This window comes from Oxyura jamaicensis, chromosome Z (assembly GCF_011077185.1).
Source record: "Oxyura jamaicensis isolate SHBP4307 breed ruddy duck chromosome Z, BPBGC_Ojam_1.0, whole genome shotgun sequence".
In the NCBI taxonomy this organism is placed as follows: Eukaryota; Metazoa; Chordata; class Aves; order Anseriformes; family Anatidae; genus Oxyura; species Oxyura jamaicensis.
Window position 1 is genome coordinate 49551731 of NC_048926.1, and position 23103 is coordinate 49574833.

Genomic DNA, 23103 nt, shown 5'->3' on the forward strand with positions numbered 1-23103 from the left:
TGGTCTCTGTGGCTATCAACTTTTCCTTCCCTACACTGAAATGTGTCAAAACTCTACTTCTCAATGGAGAATTTGGTGATTGCAACCCTAAAATGGCAATGCTGTGCTATAGCATCAGCCAGTGTGCCAAGAGTATAGAAAACATCTGATACTAATCTGAATTTCTCTGCTTAAGTTGCACGTCAGCTTTGTATGAAATTTCTAGGAATTCTGAGACCTTCCATCCTTCCTCAATAACATAAAATTATTATTGGATTTAAAAGTGCTTTTTAGATGTGGGCTGACAGATCAGCAGGTATATCTTGCATAGATCCCATTATCTTCAGAAGTTTGGAAAAAATAGTTTCCACACTATAGGACAGGAATCAGGTTAAAAAAAAAAAAAAAAAAAGACAAAACAAAACAAAACCCACACTGTCATACCAGTAAATGTAAAGGTGATGTTGTGGGACCTTTGGCAGATATCTTCTCCCAGAGACCTCTCCGAACGTAATGGACGGTGGTCCCAGCAATATTGAAAGTTCCTGAATGCTCTATCTTCCAGTCACTATTAATTGACTGTTTACCAGCATCTCGAAGAGCTGCCAAAATACATGAAAAAAGGCCAATACAAATAAATAATAATAATAATAATAATAATAATAAAGCTTGGTCAGTAGTGATTCTGGCCTCCTTTTACTTCCTGTTTGGATAATTTAACAGGTAGGTGAAATCACATAACTCTGCAAAGATATTTATGGATGCTACTATATGTGAACTTCAACTGGAACTTGTTTCAGAAACACTTTTTGGAAGACATCCTTGGCAAATCCATGTGTGCTAAGCATTAGTTGAAGTTAAAACAGTGTTTTAATGCAGTGTTTTAGTGAGACTGACAGGCTCCAGCACGATTCATTAAATTAATTTATGACAAAGGCAATGATTCCCTTTTCCTAGGTAGTCACTTCTGTGACCCACATAAGACATGGTAAATGCAATTTTCACAAGACACTCTTTAAGATCTGTGGAATTACATTAAAACTTTAACAAATTCTGGTTCAGAATTCTTTCCCTCTAATTACTATATCTACTTTTTCCTCCATCTCAAAATGTGACAATACTACTGTCATACTTAAGCACTTATTTTATACAGATGTTCACCACCTAATTTAATGATTCTAACAAACAGAAAAAGCTTGTTCTTTTTGGGTGAATCATTGTCTTCTTGGCCTAACTAATATTCAAAAGCATCATCAAATCAAAAAAGATATTCAGACATTGAGAACAGAGTATTTTACAGTATTTTTCTATAGTACATTCTGAATAGACCCTTCTGTGAAGAATCTTTAATTTAATTTAATTTAATTTAATTTGTAATCAGGTCTGTAATAATCATGTGAAGTAAAATACGCTTGAAGTCACCTTCTGGACAAGAAGTTCTACACATTCCTCTTCACTGAAATTGCATGTTTGGCATCAGACTGTTTTAAGAGAACTTCAACAGTTTAAGTCTTGTCCAAAATTTCTTATTTAATGTTGTAAGTTAATGTGAGTCATTCCTGTAATCATCCTCTCTCCTATTCATATTTATACTGTTATGTTTTGTTTCTATGGGAAACAATGGCAATAGGTCTATGGACTGGCAGCAATACAATTGCATAAGACACCACTGATGCGTACCACTACAGCACAGTGTAATAAATGTTAAGACTATAAACTCCATTAACACTGTAGAACAGCCTTGTGCTAAAAATAACCAGTGATTTTACAAGATCTAAAAATTGGTATTTCAGGTTTAAACATTCTATTATTAATGGTAATTAACTCCCATTTTGTTTTAAAACTTTGCAGGTCAATCCTATTCGCAGTGGAGAAACAAAACAAATGTACTTGAAAGTGCCAAGGTCCAGTCGGGTCATGCTGCTCACATGGAGCAGCATCTTCTCCCTGGAGAGCAGTGGACCTTGCATTGTCCTCTCTGTCTTTAAAAGGAGTATTATGCTCCACAGCATAGAGATATCCGCAGGGGATTGGAATCCCAGACCCAGAATACAGAAATATGTTAGCTTTTGCACTTTCTGCTCACAGGTTCCTCACCTGGGAGCCCCTGTATTGGACGAAGGAAGAATGGGTGCTCCCATTCCTAAAATATAGGCTTGGATTCAGGCAGTCCAAGCCTGCTCCTGATTCTGTCACACCCCATACTGTGAGCAAGTTCACGGAGTTTTATTCCACACCACACACATACTCCCTCCTCTGCTTAGTTTTTGATGAAGGAGGATTTTCTGTACAAAGTAATGCAATGCAGGAGGAAAATTCAGCACACCACTGTATCTTATGGGCTATAAAACAAATGGAGCAATATATCTACAACTAAAAAGATGAACAAGCAAAAAACTCTGATGAGGAAAACCTACCAAGAAAAGAGGCATTTGTATCAAAATAAGAAGGAAGTAGACAACTTTGAGCTGTCAATTTGGTTTTTGTTCTGTGCAAAATTTAATAATTCTCTCCAGGAGAGTACTAAAACAATGTCATTTTGGCCAAACCCCATTCTTCCAATAAAATTGGCAAATATAATAGATATATACATATATTTGAAATTAATTTCTAAATCAGAATACTTTCACTGGTATATTTTCTCAGGAAATCACTGTTTCACTCCCATTAAGGTTATCATGGGATCCCTTCAAATCATCTTAAATACTCAACGTTTGAAAAGCTTTTTCAAAATTTCAACTTGTCATCTCATGAAGGACATAATTCCATCTTTATCTTACTAGATAAAGATTCCATCTTTATCTTATGGAATTAGAGTTACATACGATTTGGCATGATGTCTTACTGTTTCTGTTTAAACTATTTAAATTACTTTACATTAAGGCATTTCTTTCCAACGTTGAATAAGAAGGTACTTAGAGATGCTGAAAGCAAATATGCTTTCACTTTGTAGTACTGTATAGGATACATTATTGGTCAATAAATTATGTATCTTTTTATGGGAAGAAACTTGCCATTTTTTATTTCTATCAGGTCACATTTTAAGATTGATAATTGCTTAATTGCTTGCTGCTTTCTCCAAAGTAAATAAAGATGAGATTATCTTCTGCAGCAAACTTTCCATTAGTTTCTGCTGCTTCAGTCTTTTCCACATCACTGTTTTGATTTTAAGGAAACTAAAGAGAAGAGAAACCAAATAGAAATGCTAAGAAGTGAGTATGCAACAGAATGTCAAATGTCAACACAGGCATATCTTTTTAAATTTCAAAATAAAAGTATTTTAAGATACATTCCAGGAATTAAACATTTATTTAAAAACCAATCAGGGCTATAAGTAGGCACTGAACACTTATTACTACTAAATGCAGGTTACAGTGGAAGAATCTAATACAGAAAAACAATCGGTTAAAAATGTAATAGTTCTTGTTGAATTGTTCTGCATATATATTTCTGTTTTGTTATATTTCTGCTATTCACTTATAAGATTGTTGTACATGATCAATGTTTACTAACTTGTACTGGGTCTGGCTGTGGTAAAACCAGCACATAACTGTGAAATGGTGTTTTTTGTTTGTTTGTGGGTTTTATTTTTTCTGGAATAACAAATCTGATGTAAACATCTCTCTTGTATTCACGTGTGAATTTAACACCAATGATAAGGCAGAAAAAGCTCATAGGTGCTATTCTGTTTTATAAGCAATAGCCATCAAATTATAGGCCACATCCAAAGGTCTACACATTGCTAGAAGCACTTGATAGCATTTCACCATCACCTAAACTAATTAACCCCAACTGTTCATTAGTATCCAGGAAATACTTGTGTTAAGGTCATTACTGCTAATATGAGAAGCTGAGAACAGGAAAAGAAACATGCGTGTTTTGCTATGATAGGACAACAAATGCAATTCATAGTTAAAAAAAAAAGAAAAAAAAAAAAACAGGCAGTTTGTATTTTTGCACAATAACTCTTGAAAATAAAAAGGAATAATCAATCTGACCTGCTTAATTCTTGTGATTTGTAGCAAACATTCCTTGCTAAACAAATAAACAATAAAGGCACCAATTTACAAGTACCCCACCTAAAGGATTATGAAATCTCATAAAAAAATTAAGGACTTTTAGGACTGTGCTTAAAAATAACTGTTAGTCTATGCTTAAAATGAGTGCTACTTTTATTTCCTGTGCTGCAATGTTCACACATACAATGAACTTATTTCCAAAATTAGTTTTAGCTTAGAAACCGATTCCTGTTTTATCTGCCTATTTTCTTAGTTATATGTTTTTATCATAGCTTTGCTGACCTATTTGCACTTTCTTTACCTCTTTTATTTCACAGAAGTACAACACAAATTCCCATGATATTAGATACATTTGCACAGGAATATTTAATTGGGGTGTATATATTATTTCTGTTGCATAATTCTACATAGACAAGGAATATCTTTTCTAGAATGAAATCTGAGCTATGTCAAAATGTGTACATGCAAAAATACACTACTAGCATTTATACGTATAGCTAACTTATTTGCATATGCTGAGTAGAAAACTTAAAAAGCATGATTCCACTTTGGTAACAATCTTCACTCTCATTTTTGATCAGACTTTAAGAAAATTCTTTTTGTGGTGCATAGCACTTTGAATTTCAGTTTTATTGACTGCGAAGGAAGAGCTGATTCATATCACTTTTCATTTTGTCTTCTGCATTGGCAATGTGAGACTTCTATAAAAATTTTAATCAGACTTGGGCACAAATTGAACAAAATAAGCATTTGTTTCTTAATTCTGGATGGTTTCTGAAATGGGTTGCTCAGCTGTTTAAAGTTGTATGGTTGCATACACACAGAGAAAATGATGCTTACGTGCCTAAATTCAAACTGACTTTTAATCTCCCACTACTTTTGTCAACAGGAAAAATAAGGAGTGGTAAAGACTTTCTTAATACAGTAACACAAAACAACAGTAACAAATGTGCTCACTCTTATCTGGAAAATAATTTAAACTCATTTTCATGAACTCCTCTGCATAGTTTATATTGCTATAAACTACACTTTGCCAAAAGCTTTGCTAATAGCTTTCACAAATGTTATCTTATCACAAATGTTAACGAATGGATATTTGCTTCATCTTCATGTAAAAGAAAAAAAAAAAAAAGAGTTTTAAAATGTTTTATTTACTAACCATTTTCTATGGCCTTGTATAGATGAAAGGAAAACACAGAGGACTCTGGTCTCTGCTATATGATCAGCTCCTCAACTGGTTTCCAAGGTATTTTAAAACTATGAGTGTTGTCAGAAATGAGGAATTCAAAATTTTGTATTATTTGTCAGACCCTGTTTTCTTGCATGCTTCTGTCTCTGCCACCCTTCCCCTCTCTCATCCTCTCCCTCCCCCCATAAACATGGTACAACGTGCTTCTTTCTTAACTAGGAAACATATTTGATAAAGGAAATTCAACAAGAACATTGCATACCTCTGAACTTGACACCTATAACAGAACTGGAAATTACAATGTAATGCAATGTTAAATACAGGTGTCCAAAGGGTCTACGTCCCTGAAGCAGATTGATTATATTTGTACAAATTATTATACAGCTCACTGAAGGATCGAGGTTGGAAGGGACCTTTGGAGGTCATCTCCTGCAACCCACATGCTCAAGTACAGCCACTTAAGAGCTAATCCATTTCTGTATTTCAGTTAGAAACAAATAATTTCTCTCATTTCCAATTAATGCTGAGTATTTTCAGTTTTTTGATCACAAGTCATCTGTCTGTAACTAATATTATTAATTCATCATAGTGCTGGACTTGACATTTTGACATGCCATTATGCAAGTGTCACATAAATAAGCATTCTAATCTCAAAGCCAGGCATATCTCTTATAAAAGATACTTTAAACTTCCTTTCTGTATTCTATTTAAGAACTGAAAGAAAAAAAAAAAAAAAAAAAAAAAAAAACCCTGCCAAATATAAATAAAAATGTAGCAGCAGACAAGGCATAATCTTAGACCATAGGAATCCAGATAACGTTTGAAATGTTTTTATAGCTACTCTTATGATAAGGTTTTTTAAGTAACCGATAATGAATCAATGCTCATGCTTGCACCGTTTTAAGCTGACAGGGTTACCACTGCCAGTTCATTCCTTAACATCAAATCTCAAATTTCTTTCTTAAAATTCCTAATTCCAAAATCAGTAAGTATGGTTTAGGAAATATTCTTGAATCAAATAAACACTTGTTTTCCCCTCTTTACTATTACAAATAATTTCTATTCCTGAATACTCCACTGAGGAAAGAAAAATCACAATCTCATATGTATTCCTCATATAACTTAAGTAAGAAGGAATACCTGTTAATTTGGCTTTATCAAAATAAAATATAATAATAATAATAATAATAATAGAGTATGTAATTCTTTCAAAACTGAAAAGAAAACCTCACTGGAAGGGGATCTGTGGGTCATCACTGCTTCTACCTCCCCAGAGGGGAGAAAGGAGAGGACAGACCTTGACAGAGTCATCAATCAGTAAATGCAGTTGCAAGTCACACTTTATCTTTTCTTCTAAGATGCCAGAGCTCCTGTTACTGTGGTAAATGTTGGTATACCTCAGATAAAGGTATTCGAGGTGTTCAGAAAGAATTCCTCTGAAGATTTACTTCCATCAAATGATGCTACTTATATAGACTGTGGTTTTACTGATAAGTTTAGCATCATCATGGAAGTTTCCAGATCACAGTGACACTGTTTTCTGATCACCTAGTAAATCCAGAGAACAGCATTTCAATTTGATTGTCCCTGTATTTGACCTGTGCTGTACAACAGGGATCAAATTTTCCAGCAGTTAAAATTAGTTTCTACTTCGTAAGCCACAGCTCTTTGTGTATGCTGGGTTACAGTATGTTTACAGCTATATCTTCAACTATAAAATTATTAATTATTTGAGCTATACTATTAAAAAAAAACACCTGATCCTATGAAAATTAGCCAAACAGAAATACTGTTGGCATATACTGCCTTGTTTCACGTTCAAAAAAACAGAGAGCAAAGTGCTATGCAATGTAAAATTAACATACAGAATTGTAACATAGAAGCAAATCAGAAAGAGAACTTAATTTGCATTATATTTCACATTTTTATTCAGTTTTCTGAATAATATTTTTTCTAAGGTGAAATGTTTATACCTTTTTCACTAAACTTGCAATGTCACTACTCTCACTCAAAAATTGTTACCATTAAAATTGTTACTCCAATTCAATTTTTTTATGCTTTCAGAATAAATCTGCTAAAACTGAAGAATGTTTAAATACATTTTACTAATAAATGTAAGAAAAAAAGTGCAAAAACTTACGTTTCAATCCAAAATAAGAGATCTTTTCCTGCTACCTCATAAAGTCTTAAAAAAATCTCAGTGAAATACTGGCTGATAATGATTCAGACTGACATTAGCTACATTAAGAAAGGTAAAATTAAAGTGACAATCAATGAAAAGCTGATTAAATGCTACTTAGCGCATTTCAGAAACAAGCAGCACATCTGATATGATTTCATGGGCATAAAGAGAATTATAATTCTTTTTGCCTCCCTGGCAAGGGAGGAAAGCTTGCTCTTTATGAAAAGGAACGAATTTCCTTAAATACAGCTCCAGCTTTTATTTATTTTTTCATTATTTAAAAAATAAAAACTAAGCAGTACTTCACTTGTCTGCATATAACACAGCAGATATAAAGGATGAAAAAAAAAAAAAAAACAACTTAGAAAACTAAGAAAATGTATAAATGAAACTTCTGTTATCAATTTGACACTCTCAGACCTCCATCTCACGCTCCATTGGTGCACAATGAAACAGTCCAGAACTATAAATCTCCTGTGATATTTTAAAAGGATAGGCACAGCCCTCATGACAAACCAACAGTCACACATTAATAACGTCAGCTGTCGTAACTAAGTCTTGATATTTTGATGTTCTCTTAGTTAAAGTACTGAGTAAAAAGTTCCTTAAAATGTAAATATTACTTATGAACAGAACTAAGAACAGGGGACAAATCGGGGAATTTTTCATTTCATTGTCCTATTTCTTGTACTAAGTTTTTTTCAATTTAAGCTACAAGCAGTTTACTAACTAAATAGTTACAGTATTTCATTTATTTATACCACAACAACATTAACCATAACAATTACAAATTATACTCTCCTAGACAGCAGCTCTACAACTCATTAAAAGCTACAAACAAATTTTCCATGAAAAGTAATTTCATAAAAAAGTAAAAACTAAAAAAAAAAAACACAGAGATTAACTTTGTCCATGAAAACATTTAGATGTTTTGAAATCATCCAAATAAATATTTTTGTGCATTCTTAATTTTAGAAACTTCATTTGACTTTGTTGGTAGTTTCCTGTGTATTAATTGGTCAGTGCATTTTTTTTGTTGGCTGAGCAGAAATTATTCCATGTTTCAGCATAAAACTTTTCCTTTCACTAGTTTCAATGTGAAGCATTTTCATTTGTGTTCTTGACATAAAACATTGAAAATCCTGCAACATAAAGTACAGGGAATTTTTCTTGTATCATCTAAATTACTTAGAATATTTCTGTAAACAAGATGAAATTAAAGTTCAAACAAACAAAAAAAAATGTGCAATAGCCAAATGCTATGTCATTTCTACAAAATTTCTTTAAAAGTTCCTTTCAATTATTTCTTTTTCTACACACAGTTTTGTTTAATTACACAAGCATGCTTAGCTAGCTCTCTTCAGTGCTGATCCAAACAGGACATGAACACTAAGCCATATTTACCTAAATAACTGTGAGCTGGTTTTTCTTCCACAACTTTGATTCTTCTTGCTCCTGCGGGTATCACCAAAGCTTCCACATAACCTAGACATGAGACCATATGTACTATGTTAAATACAAAAGTATAGAAAAGTACATCTTGTATGTTTTTCTTTTTCTTTCTTGTTTCTCATTTAAATGTAACAAATTATAATTTATATCATAATGGCTTGAGAGTCTTTGAAAAATGTTACAATCGTTAACAAAAATGAAACTGTCTTATGTGTAATATATATATACTATGATGTAATATAAAGAGGGCATAAAAGTAAAACATAACCAGAGTTAGTGATGCTGGAGCAGACTGGAGCTGGGGCAGACAAAGATGTCTCCAGCCAAGTAGAATAGTGTCATTATCACTACCAGACCAGACAAATTCCAATTTCATTCAGCATGTAAAGACAAATGATATGGCACCAGAAAGTAAACATCATCCCACTGTTTGTTTTGGTAAATGTTTTCTACTCGAGATTTCTTGCTGGAACATTCAATCCCTGTTATGAATGACTTTGAGGTATATTTATTAGTTATTTGTATTTCATTAAAATTGTTTCCTTCCTGTGTGGGATGGGATTAAGACATGCTGTTGAGCCATTTTCTCTAAGTAAAAAGGGGTGAAAAGGCAATGCAGGTGGAAAACACTGTGCAACAAGGAACATTATAAATAACAAAATCATATAATAGATTATTTAAGTGAACTTCAAAAAGTAGTTAGTAAAACAAATGTTTATTTATCCTGTGTAGCTATGCAAAGTTTTATAAGCAAATACTGAGCACTTAGAACATTTTTTCAACATTTTAGTCCATCAGCAGTCACCTTCTTCATAGTTTTTGATCTTGGAGTCCTCAAGACTCAGCCATGGTTTGGGATCTCTGTTCTATATTACCTTTAGACAAGGTCAGACATAACTATCTGACTATTATACCTTTCTTTTTTTTTTTTTTTAATTTTTAAAGTATGCATTTAAGTAAATGCATTGAAGTCCCTGATTGTTCAAAGATATAGTCTGCTTCTAATTACAGTATTTTATGATGTGATTTACTTACTGACTTGAAATTCTGCACATTTTCTATACAAGAAACTGAAAGTGTAATGGCAAACAAATGCTGAAAACAGTTGGTCAATCACTGTTTGAAAGGAAAGACTTTTCTTCAAGAGCAGGTATAAATGCTCTTTGCATTTATAGTGCACAGTGAACTCTATTAGGATTTAAATCCCCTACTCTGTAAACATTACTGTGCAGCAGCCAATCAATTCACCTAATTCAAAGAACAGATCACAGGACTGCTTGAAAATCTAATATTCACTCTGCATCAGAAAATCTATTTATTTTTAAAAACATGTTGATACTAGCATATAATAATGGAAAGGATGTAAGACTTCTCCACACATTTGATTTTATATTCTCCAACTGCTTGGTTTAATGACATTACTCTAGGTAACAGATCATAATTTGGGTATTTATTTTGAAGAACATTAAATTGATGTAAACAGTGTAAGAATTTATTGTTTGTTTACTTACTAAACACCAAGAAAAAATTACAAATTTTTAGCAATCATGTTTTCCTATGAAATGATGTGTTTAATGGCATATAAATCATATAATTCCATAATTTTGTTTATAATTAAAACAATTTTATTTTGCAGCAATTTAATAATAATAATTTGCTTTTATCTTAAACATTGAATATATGATTGGGGTAGGATTAGTTTCAAAAATCTCCTTTGTAGATCTGAAATAGTGAGAAACTGCATCAATTTGAAAAGCATAACCTAGTTTGTAATGCTCAAAGCAATCAAAACAGTAAATGCTTTTCTGAGTCTACAAAGTAGATGGACTTACCAGCTCCTCTGGTATGGTTAAAATCGCCTTTAATAACTTTGCATGACTTTCCATTACCATTGCACACACCACAATGATCTTCACGAGCCAGAGATCCTAATATACCATCACAGCCAAATTTCTATGGGAGAAGATAATAAAGCTATTGAGAGATAGGCCACATTTTTCATAAGGATGCACTTACGAGTGGGCATCTCATCCTTTTTCAAGATGACCTAATCACTGTGACCCCGCATTGATGTTAGGCCTCCTCAGATTTCCGCACTCACTCTTCTTATATGGTTGGCCAACAATATCAATTGCTTTCTAAGAGGAACACGCATGTGCTCTCACCTGCCCCTGGCATCTCCTGGCACTGATGGATGGGCTACTGTGCAAAGCACTGAGTTGGCCTTATTGCCCAGTGATTGCAGCTTGCACAGCTTTTGATTCAAAATACAGCTGATTCTTTGCCACCCCCATGATGGTAAAGTGCCACCTAATGAAAACTAATGTTTAACTCTGAATATCACATGAACACATCTAGAACATGTAAATATAAAATTTATATGTGCTTTATAGAAAAGTATTTGGTTTGAAACAAATAGTGTTTACTTAAGCACTTTCACATTACTATCTTAGATGTATTTCTATCACTAAAAATCACTGCTAGCCTGACAATAGAAATAGAGCTAATTTCATGTTGGCCTGATATGAAATAAAAACTTTTTAGAGACTAGAGAAGACATCACAAGGTAATACATAAATACACCTGATACATGCATAAATACACCTGATAAAACCAATAAAACTTAAACACTGTTTGATAAATGATGAATATAAAAGCTAGGCTAAAAAGGAAATAAAGAATTCCCGTAACAACAGAAACTGTAGTCTATTAAAGATCAGCTCATTTCCAAGCATATGAAGATTGTTACTTCACTCTATGCATACAATTCTTATTAGAGTGATTCTACCTTAAAAAATTATATATAGAGTTTAAAATGTTTTATGGCATAAGTGTTCAAAGACCTGTGTATCTAAAATGGTATATCTGCAAGATTTAAATATTTAACTCTACAGCTGTAGTCCAGAAGTCCCTCCTCATCTGTTTGAACAGACAAGCTAAAATGTGAGACATTCAAATTTGATTAGCACTTGATATACCAAGAAATCATTTCAGTGGTTTATTTATTTATTTATTTATTACCCAGAAAGATGGAAAAAGTGGATAATAAAACATTTTTTTTTCAAGCAAAAAAGGTGGGTTCTACATCATCTTTGTGATTAAACCTCTAATTTTTATCTCATGAGCAAAAACTCCAGTTCAACAAAGTCTTAAGTGCATACATGTTGCACTTTATCAGTCACTCAAGACTTATTATAAATACACATGCATTTGTATGCATATATAAATGCATGCATGCATCTACAAGTATTTAATTTACTTAAGTTATTACAGTATCTAGCAAAATCTTGACTTTTGACTGAATTCAAGGTGTGCAACGGTAAGTGGACCAAGGAAATAAACATCTCTGTGGGATTTTCATATGAAAGAGTTTCCATGTGAGGCACTATAAAAGAGTCAAAAGAACTATGAATCAAATAAATTCTCAGGACCATGAATAGCAGAAGCACTCTACTTTAGTTATCTGTAATTCAGTTTCTTTGGTTTATTTAGCTGTAAAAGTTTGTACTGTTGACAGAACTAAGCACACCCCATAGCAAAATTTCCCAACCTGTTGAAAGCTGAGACATCCTCAGCTTTAGAAGTTGAAATCAGTAACACTTACGCTCCAATCTGCTGCAGTTTCTTGTAATTAGCCATATCAGAGACACACATTCCCTGAAGCTAAACCTTCAGTTATTTCAGGTACTGTGTTGCAAGTGAAAAGAGTTTAAAATATTTTAGTATGGTACATAAAGAGACATTCTGTCTTGGTCATGCATATTGCAACATTCCATCAAAGAAATAGCACAGATGCATAACAAATGTATGCACCTGCATCCATATGCATATGTATCCAGCTTCTAAAGGAGTAACTCATACCTGGCATTTACCATCTGCACAGATATCTAACCCGTGCTGGCCACAAGAAGTCCCATCCATCACCTTTTCTGTTAGAAGAATGGGCTGATCTTTTCCAGCCGGTGAACAGAATAAGGCACAGGGTTTTTCTGTAGTAGCAATTGATGGAAACAATAAATAAATAAATAGATAAATAAATAAATGAGTTCACAAAAGGTCAGTTAAAAAATAGAAGATTATTATCAACAGTATTTTAAAACTAATATATGCTTATCTTCGTGGTATGGATCTATGTTAGCATAAAAAAGTTATCTTAGATACAGTAAAAAAACAAACAAACAAAAAAAAACAAAACAGTTTTGATCCTTTTCTCATCTGTTTGAAGAACTCAAGTTCTTTTTCCTGCTAGAACATACTTGTGCTATAAACTTGGCCTACATTGTTTTCATGTCATGTTCATTGTTACAATTAAGAATATGCACATTACAGCTGTTGGAATATTTTAGTTGTAATCTATACTTTCATTCTACCATACTTCTGGCAGATCATAAATATTGGGTAAAAAAGAAACTTAACACTTTCCAGATTTTCTAACTATGCAGGTCAAAGAGAAAAAAATTAAGTAACTGAAACACCCTGGGAAGAATAATATACGGATTTACAAAATCCACATTAAAAAAAAAAAAAAAAGAAAAAATAAAGAAGAAAAAAAAGAAAAAAAGACTAAACACTGAACACATTCTTTCTAACATCTTTACCAAGGTCAGGAAATTTTCTACTACATTTTTACAGCGTTCTGAAAATCATTTCTACAGCATTCTGCAAATCATTTCTCATTTTGAAAAGAATAAAAAAGTAATCATATCCTATGTATCCATGTATTCCTCAGGGTCATCATTTATAAATAATGAAGTTTGCTTTACCACTGCCAAAGTAATAACAAATAAAATAAAATAAAGTCTCCTGTCAGTGGTCAACCAAGTACAAAATTACATGACATTTTTATATCTTTAATCACAAGTGTACTAACTCAGAACTTCTTCCCAATCTTTTGCAGATTTTGAAAGGATAATGTCAATCCTGAACTTGAAACTGATTTCACTTGGACACAATCTACATGACTCTGACTTCATGCTGACTTTTAGATTCCTGGAGTGCATTTTTATTAGTAAATTAAACAGTTCCAGGAAACATTCAAGGGCACTGGAACTCTACTGGCTATACAGTTAAACTGCAAAACACTCCATGGCACATTTTTTGCCCGTGCCAACTAGTTATTAGCTGGGTCTAGACTGGAAATTGCCACCTGCAAAGAACCGTTTCCAAAAAGCTGTTTGGATGTCATCATCCTTTTCAGAGTGCCAAAGAGTTGATAAGTGTGGACACAGGCCTTCACTACTAGCTCACTTACACATCAGAGAATGGTCTGGGCACATTTAATACACTAAAATTGACACAGCTTCTGAGTAACTCCAGGGGGAATGTACTAAAAGATGTGATCTCTTTTGCCAGCATGTGAAGCCTGTCAGACACAGCCATCTCCAGTTCAGAAGCACTAGCCTCAGCCTGAGTTTGTGCATGCTGCATTCCTGTTATACTGCTTAAAATGTAATTTGAATGCCACCTGGTAGCTTTAATAACAGCATGTATCAGCATTTTTCAAAGGAACACCTTATTAAGATTTACAACCTAAAAAATTTGTAAGGACACTAAAAGCGAAGAGACAAAAAATTGTAGAAATCACAGCAATATCACTACCCTGGACTCTGGCAGAGCAGACTTTGCTCTCTTCAAAGACCTGCTTGGTGGAGTACCATGGGACAAAGCCCTGAAGGGAAGAGTGAAAAGAAAACCAAGAAAGATGGTTAATATTTAAGGATCACCTCCTCCAAGTTCAGGAGCAAGGCATCCCAACAAAGAGGAAGTCATGCAAAAAAAAACAGGAAGCCTGCATGGATGAGCAAAGAGCTCCTGGCCAAACATGAACAGAAAAAGGAGGCTTACAGAGGGTAGAAGCAGGGACATATAGCCTGGGAAGAATACAGAGAAATTGTCTGAGCAGCCAGGAATTAGGTTAGGGAAGCCAAAGCACTGTTAGAATTAAATTTGGCCAGGGACATAATGGGCAACAAGAAAGGCTTCTATAGGTAGATACATCAAAAACAAAAGACCAGGGAAATTGCAGTTCCTCTCTGGAAGGAAACAGGAGATCTGGTTACTTGGGATATGAAGAAAGCTGAGGTTTTTGCCTCAGTCTTCACCAGAAAAAGCTCCAGCCACATAGCCCAGGCTCCAGAATGCAAAGCCAGGGATTTGGAGAATGAAGAACACACTGCAGGAGAAGATCAGGTTCAAGACCCGGTACAGAACTTTAAGGTGCACAAGTTCTGAAGATGGCAATGAGACCTGTTGAAATGCATCCAAGGGTCCTGAGGGAACTGGTGAATGAAGTTGGTGAACCCTTCACATTTGAGAAATTGTGGCAGTCCAGTGAAATTCCCACTGACTGGAAAAAGCAAAATATAACCCCCATTTTTAAAAAGGGAAAAAAAGGAAGACCTTGGGAACTACAGGCCAGTCCATTTCACTTCTGTTGTTGGCAAGATCATGGAGCAGATCCTCCTGGAAACTATGCTAAGGTACATGGAAAGTAGGGAGGTGACTGGTGACAGCCAGCATGGCTTCACTAAGGGCAGGCTGTGCCTGACAAATCTGGTGGCCCTCTACTATGGGGTTACAGCATTGGTGGGTAGGGGAAGAGCAACTGATGTCATCTACCTGGACTTGTGCAAAGCACTTGTTACTGTCCCCTGTGATATCCTTGTCTCTAAATCGGAGAGACGTGGATTTGATGGATGGACCATTTGGTGGGTAAGGACTTATCTGAGTGGTGGCACCCAAAGAGTTGTGGCCAACAGCTCAATGTCCAGGTGGAGATCAGTGACAAGTGGTGTTTCTCAGGGGCTAGTATTGGGACTCGGGCTGTTTAATGTCTTTGTTGGTGACATGGGCAGTGAGATCGACAGTACCCTCAGTAATTTTGCTGACTACACCAAGCTTTGTGGTGCAGTTGACATGCTGTAGGGAAGAGATGCCATCCAGAGTGACCTAGAGAGGCTTGAGAGGTGGAGCCATTTGAACCCTATGAAGTTCAGCAAGGCCATGTGCAAGGTCCTGCACCTTGGCTGGGGCAATCCCAAGCACAAATACAGGCTGGGCAGAGAACGGATTGAGAGCAGCCCCGAGGAGAAGGACCTGGGGCTGTTGATTGATAAGAAGCTCAACACAAGCTGTCAATGTGCACTTGCAGCCCAGAAAGCCATCCATATCATCAGCTGCTTCAAAAGAAGCATGGCCAGCAGGTTGAGGGAAATGATTCTCCTCCTCTACTCTGCTCTTGTGAGACCCCACATAGAGTCTCTGCTCTGGGGCCACCAGTACAAGAAGGGCATGGACTTGTTGGTGTGTAGGGTCATGAGGACAATTAGACCACTGGAGCACCTTATCTTATGAAGACTGGCTGAGAGAGCTGGAGTTGTTCAGTCTGAAGAAGAGAAGGCTACAGGGAGACTATATAGTAGCCTTCCAGTAACTAAAGGGAGCCTACAAGAAAGCTGGAGAGGGAATCTTCACCAGGGAGTGTAGGGATAGTAATGGTTTTAAACTAAATGAAGGTAGATACAGATTAGTAATTATAAAAAACACTACTCTGAGGGTGGTGAGACACTGGAACAGGTTGCCCAGAGAATTTGTGGATGCCCCCTCCCTTGAAGTGCTCAAGGCCAGACTGGATGTGGCTTTGGGCAACTTAATCTAGTAGGAGGTGTGGCAGGGGGGTTGTAACTAGGTTATCTCTCATGTCCCTTCCAACACAAGGCGTTCTATGATTCTATGACTCTCACGGCCTTGTTGAACTTCATGAGAGTTGCACTGGCCCACCTCTCAAGCCTGTCCATGTCCAGGCATTTCTTCCCTCTAGTATCAGCTGCACCACACAGATTGGTGTATTTGGCAAACGTGCTGAGGGTGCACTTGATCCTACTGTCCATTTCACCAACAAAGATGTTAAACAGTGCCAGTCCCAATACTGATCCCTGAAGTCCAACACTCATCACTGATTTCCATTTGGAGTCTGAACTGTTGACTGCAACTCTTTAAGTGCTGCCATCCTGCCATTTCCTTACCTACCAGGTGGTCCATCCATCAAATACATGTCTCTCCAGGTTAGAAGCAAGGATATTATGGGGCGCAGTGTCAAATGCTTTGCACAAGTCCAGGTAGATGACATCAGTTGCTCTTCCCCTACCCACCAATGCTGTAACCCTGGTATAGAATACTAGGCACAATTTGTTAGACACAATCTGCCCTTAGTGAAGCCATGCTGGCTGTCACCAATCACCTCCCTATTTTCCATGTGCCTTAGCATAGTTTCCAGGAGGATCTGCTCCATGATCTTGCCAACAACAGAAGTGAGATGGACTGGCCTGTAGTTCCCAAGGTCTTCCTTTTTTTTCCCTTTTTAAAAATGGGGGTTATATTTTGCCTTTTCCAGTCAGTGGGAATTTCACTGGACTGCCACAACTTCTCAGATATGACCAGTACTGGCTCAGCAACTGCATACACCAGTTCTCTCAGGACCATCTCATCAATCAACACTAGATAACTTCAACATACTATAGGTGACCTTACTCAAACACAGCAACTACTTTGGATATGGTGTACAATCGGGCTCCAGTAAATGTCAATAGGACAAATAACTACAAATCTGGGAAAAATGGATTTCTGTAACACTGGAATTCTTTCACTGGTCTCTAGTTTTGTGTCTCCTGGAGGACAGCTTAGGACTACAAGGTTTCTAAGAACAAACTTCAACAGGAAATAGAAGACTGTAAAGATTTTTCATCAGATGACTGAGTTATTTTAAGTCAGGCTGAAAACTGTTTATCCTTTAGGATATAAATTATGTGTTTCTTAACTAAAATGAAATTTAGTAAAACAAAGCCAAACTGATTCACTAGATAAGTACCTATCAAATAGATAGAGTTCCCCTTACTCTGAATATGAGATAACATACAAGCCTAATGAAAATGGTCTGACAAGTTTTCATTGTGTCACCTTCAGAAGATTAGTACACAAAAAATCTTTTTTTTAGCTATATATATATACACTAAAATAAGTTTGTGATAATAAGCTCATATTTTTCAGGATTCAGCTGTAACCGTGCTTTTTAATGTTTTCTGATAATTTATTTCGAGAGTAAAATATAACTGGCAAAAAAGAACTACTTAAAATGTGGTAAAACATACTTACAGTAATTCTGTGTCATTCCAGGAACTTCTTTATTGCCAGTTCTTACAATTCTGCTAATGTCTCAAAATAACCACTTTCAGACCTTAATTCTTTGTGTGTGTGTGTGTGATATTGTTTGGTTATTTATTATTATTGTTGTTGTTGTTTATTAAATAAAATATACCATAACAATTTGGGAAATGTGAGGAATGGCCTACACTTACCATCATCGATCACAGCCTGCCACTGGTGCACATGCTTCTGGTATGAAGATCTGACACTGAAAGCCTGGCACTGCCAGTCTCTGAAGGCAGGCACACCAGCAGGACAAGAAGGATTTTCACATATTCTATACTGCATCATAGGACCATGACACTCTCCTTCAACACCTAGACTACAAAAGACAGCATAAATATAATGCTTTATTGTTTGTAATGTTTTGTCAAGCTTACCGCATAATTTACTTAGGTCATACACAAATTCAATTTAAATAGCAGAATTTTGCTGCCATACAATATTAAGAAATCACCCAGAAAAAAATCAAAGTCACAGAACAAAAACATATTTGACTTCTGTTTAGACCCATTACATTACAGATAATTAGTCATGTAATATGAGTCAAGTTATGATAATAAATAATAACTTACACTTGGCCCCAAAGAAGTACTAGGGTTAGTTGGTGTGTTCCATTAGCAGAAACTCAGCTGCAGTTTTGACAGTTCAAATTATTTTTCTCTTGATGGACTGAGAAGAAGGTGCCAGTGAAAGGACATAATATAATACCTGCATTATTTCCAATTTGCTAGCTAGCTCTTTTTTTTTTTTTTTTAATTAAGTGTTACAAAGCTCATACAATACACTGTTATTTTCTGGTTGCACAAATTGTTCTTGCAGGTGTTAATGAAAAAGGTAAAAGAAAAGTGAATTCTGAAAACTGGAATAATTATTGGGAATCTTATGTAGAAAAATGAACTAAAGTGAAGTTAAGATGTTACTGAATTCTACAAACCAATTTTAGACATGATTCTGGAAGTGGCATTTAGATGGGAGGAAACAGCATTTTGCTTATCGAAGGTTTCTGTTAAAATACTACTCTTTCATAAGCCATATACAAATTTTCCTCATGTTTCATTATGTGAACTTCTTGCTTTTAATTCATCATTTTTGTAATCTCTCTTTTTTTTTCCCCCCAAATCTGTTATATTGTCTTTCATCATTCATTTTCTTTTTTTGTTCTTTATTTTCCTAAATCACCTATTCTGCTCTGCTCTGCTGTACTTTACTCTGCACTTCATTACCTACTGTACTCTGTACCCACTTCTCTGCCTCTTTTTCCATTTTTTCTTGCTGTATAAGTGACCCACAGAAGAAGAATGTGATTGATACTCAATAATTAAAAGGAAAGCATATTTTATCTGGCTGCTGAAATACGGTTATACACCATTCAAGTCAGTGGTAAAAATCTCTTTATCCCCAATGGCACAAGGTCTTCATTTTCAGAAGGTAAGAAGTTTCTATATCTTCTTTCTATAGATATTCTAGATATCTATTTTAGATATTCTATCTAACTGTCTGCAAAACTGGCAAAAAAAAGTCTCTGTAAAAGCTGCAGTTCCTTGGCTCTCCAAATGATACAGAAGACAATTTTCTCCACCACCAATAGACAAACAAAAATAAATAAATAAAAAGTAAAGACAAAAATTATGTACTGACTCTGCAAGTCAAAAATTATGGATTTAATTTTTTGTTTCTTCTCCAGGTTAAGCTTAAAATAAAAGTTGTATTCTCCCATAACCTAAGCTTTTTAGAAAAGCAGAAAATTTGAAAAACAGTGTTACCATGCAATAAAAAAATATCAAATACTTATTCTCCTATGTCTTTTTGAGTATTCATAAAAAATTACTTGCTTGTGTCTAGAACAACTATATTTGAATGGGTTTCTCTAACATAAAGATTTAAATTCTGTTCAGAAATACAGATGAAAAGCAATGGAAGCCTGAACTTATTTTTACCCAGGACATTTGCGTTGTCGACTGCTGATTCCAGTGTTGCAAGTACGGCTGCAAGTGCTCCACGTGCTCCACTCCCCCTCCATATGCTCCATAAAAGAAGTCCGATTGATGCATTCTCCAGCCTTACACCACTAGATGAAAATTCAGCTCTTAGGTAAATAAATCATGATGTATATATAAAAAAATTAATTGCTCCACGAGCATGTGGGAAGCACAACAAAAACACATTGTTAAATACACAGTTTTCATATAAATCAGCAGTATCTTCTTGTACTGTTCTATATAGCTTTCTTTTCTGAATATAACGTTTATATAAGTAAATATAACAGCTAATATCCTTTTTCTAGCTCAGTGGCTTAGTAGCGTGTGCAACTTTTGTCCACCATTTCAAGATCAAGTTCATTCCCAACACAGGGTGCCTCCTGGAACAGGTTTTTTGTTTCCAGACCATGCGGCCCCCTTTGTTTGAGCTAGCATATTGCCTAGGAAACTGTTTTTAGGTCCAGCCAAAACCCACTGCAGGGATCATCCACCAGCTGAACTGTAAGAATAATCACAGCACAGTGTTCAGGGCTGTTCACTGGACTGGTTTGGTTCACTAGCACCAATACAACCAGTGGGAACTGCTTTGTCACTCATAATCCAGTGACAATTGTAATATGCTATAACTGTAAGTTATAATTAAGTTCTATAACAGGTTATATAATTGTGCATATATATATTATATATGTGTATAATTATATAATTGTGTGAGTTGTGTAATTAAGTTGCATAGTAACTTATAAGTTGTAACTACACTATAAGAGAGAAAATGAGATTTTATTCACAATTTGTGTTTAAAGACAGAGGAATTAAAGCTTCTACAAACTAGTGCTGAGAAATTTTTAACTGAATTTCTGACATTTAAAGAACTTTAGAATATCACCTCAATAATTGTATACGTATGTATCATTTGCCAAGGTAACAGCAATTTCTCACTCAAAAACTATCCAACTATCCAATGTTATATTTTGTAGCCTATGTCCATATCATATATAAAAATGCTCATATTTTTTAGAGATATTCCTTCTGATACAGTAGGTAAAATGGACTCTTCTCCAGCGATAGTATCCTCTTGATGTATCTGAGGGTCTGAGGGGTGCTCACAAATTCTTGACTTACAAAATAACAGAGCAGGAATAAGCTTGAAACCAAAGTAAATCACTTCCTAAGATCCTAAGAGAGGAATACAAGACAAGAATACTCCATCTCTACAATTGAAGAAACTAAAACAAATGACTTCTGTAATCTGAAGCTCATCTTGGACAGACATCAAGTAAACAAAAAGAATCCCTTCTAACCCTCTGAGATGTCTCAGATCTCTGCTTAATTTTCTACTGCTAGCTATTAAAAAGGTATCCCTGCAGCCTGGAACAGAACTCATCAATCCTAATTAGAATCAGTACTTTTTCTAACACTCATTAGTTATTTAATCCTTAAAAGAGAATGGTGTTACCTTCCTCACAGACTTTCTAGGACTCATGTTACTACCATACCATAATGCTCTCACAATTATGGCCATAACCTTTAAGAATGAATTCTGTGCAATTAGGTGCAATTATCACCTTTTGCAAGTGAATTAATAAAGCACAGACAATAATATTCAAAATGCACTCTAATTTTGAGTTTCCAGTTTGAGATGGCAATGGTTTTACAATGGAAAATTTTGCGCTTTAATGAGTAACACTGCTTTCTTATTCCCTACCACAGGCACAACAACACCAGCAAAAAGAACATAACCATAAACAAAGGTATGCCTATGATTTTCGAAGTGCTGACTCAAGACAAAAATATCAGCTATATAAATTTACAAGAATCAAAAAATCAGAGCAAGTGTAAGACTTTTAGATATATGAAAATGAATAAAGCCTCTTTTTTTTTTTTTTTTTCCTCAGTATGTAAAATGATACCATACGAAAAATTTACCTTACTCAATTGATTTGTTCACTTTTGGGGGGGGGAAGGTGACAGTCCTTGGTGAATATAATATGACTAAAAGAGGAAATCACTCGTGTGGGAGACTGCTGTCAGCACAATATCATCAAAACCCCAAGATATATGAATACTCCTGCTCTGTTATCTATTTTAGTTTATTTATCTTCATTTACAGTTACATACACACATGAAAGCGATTGCTCAAACATGAAAGCTCTTGAATGACAACATTTAATTTAAGTCTGACTTCAGGTGATCATTTGATTTCTCTTTTATGTCATACTTCTAATGACATTTATCACTCTTTTAGATGTACTGACATTGTAAAAACATCTTTACAAACTTATCCTAAAAATTTACATTGCAAATCTGTATTGATTCCTTCAGTGAGACTATTTCTACTAAATCTGAAATCTTAGCCAAAATCTTTATATCTCTGAAAGGTTATCTTTCTGTTTACAATAAGCAACGAAACAATGGCATTCCATTCATAAATAGAATATGAAAACAAAACAAGTTTGAAATAAAACAGTGTAAGGATTAAAACATCTGTGGCTTTGGCTTTTTTTAAACATATAAGTGTTTGTAGGGAAATGTACTTTTTTTGTACCATGTATACACTTCCTAATATAAAACATATAGTTGTAGTATGCATGTATAATTTCCATGATAATTGAGGTAAAGAAGTAACTTTAAACAAATGCAAAGATTTATGCTGCTTTTCCCTTAAATGTCAGGTGTTCAGTATAATTTATATTGCTTTACCACTTCTTCTGTGGGAAACAAAACAAAACAAAAACAAAACAAAACAAAACAAAACCAACCAACCAACCAACCAAAGAAAAACAGAAAAATACCTTTCCAGTGTCACAGTCTGTTCCATCCATGGGTGGATCCAGTTTAGTTTTGCATTCCTTCTCACTTTCCACCTTACACCACAACCCAGTGCATATGACATGCTGAAAGTCAAATACACAGCTAAGTACATAATCTGTTTTACGCAACATTACTTTCTAAACATAATCCAGTAATTTTATAATAAATTTACCAATTGTATAGGTAATGCTTAAAGGTAGGTTAAACATGCACAGAAATCAAAGTGTGCAAATTCTGCTTTGACTTCTACTAATCACTGGCTAATGTAACAAGTCAAGCTAGAGTGTTGAC

At 34.9% G+C, this 23103-nt stretch overlaps 1 protein-coding gene across 2 annotated transcripts in view; it reads right to left on the reverse strand.

Moving 5' to 3' along the window:
• Positions 1–23103, reverse strand: part of ADAMTS19 (ADAM metallopeptidase with thrombospondin type 1 motif 19) — a 166724-nt gene that overhangs the window by 33988 nt on the left and 109633 nt on the right. For both annotated transcript variants that reach the window (XM_035310269.1, XM_035310268.1), the window contains 7 exons: positions 22794–22895; positions 19963–20093; positions 18175–18344; positions 12683–12810; positions 10654–10774; positions 8774–8854; positions 424–581 (listed from right to left, as the gene is read on the reverse strand). In XM_035310269.1, the coding sequence (XP_035166160.1) occupies positions 424–581; positions 8774–8854; positions 10654–10774; positions 12683–12810; positions 18175–18344; positions 19963–20093; positions 22794–22895 (891 nt within the window). The remainder of the gene's footprint in view (positions 1–423; positions 582–8773; positions 8855–10653; positions 10775–12682; positions 12811–18174; positions 18345–19962; positions 20094–22793; positions 22896–23103) is intronic.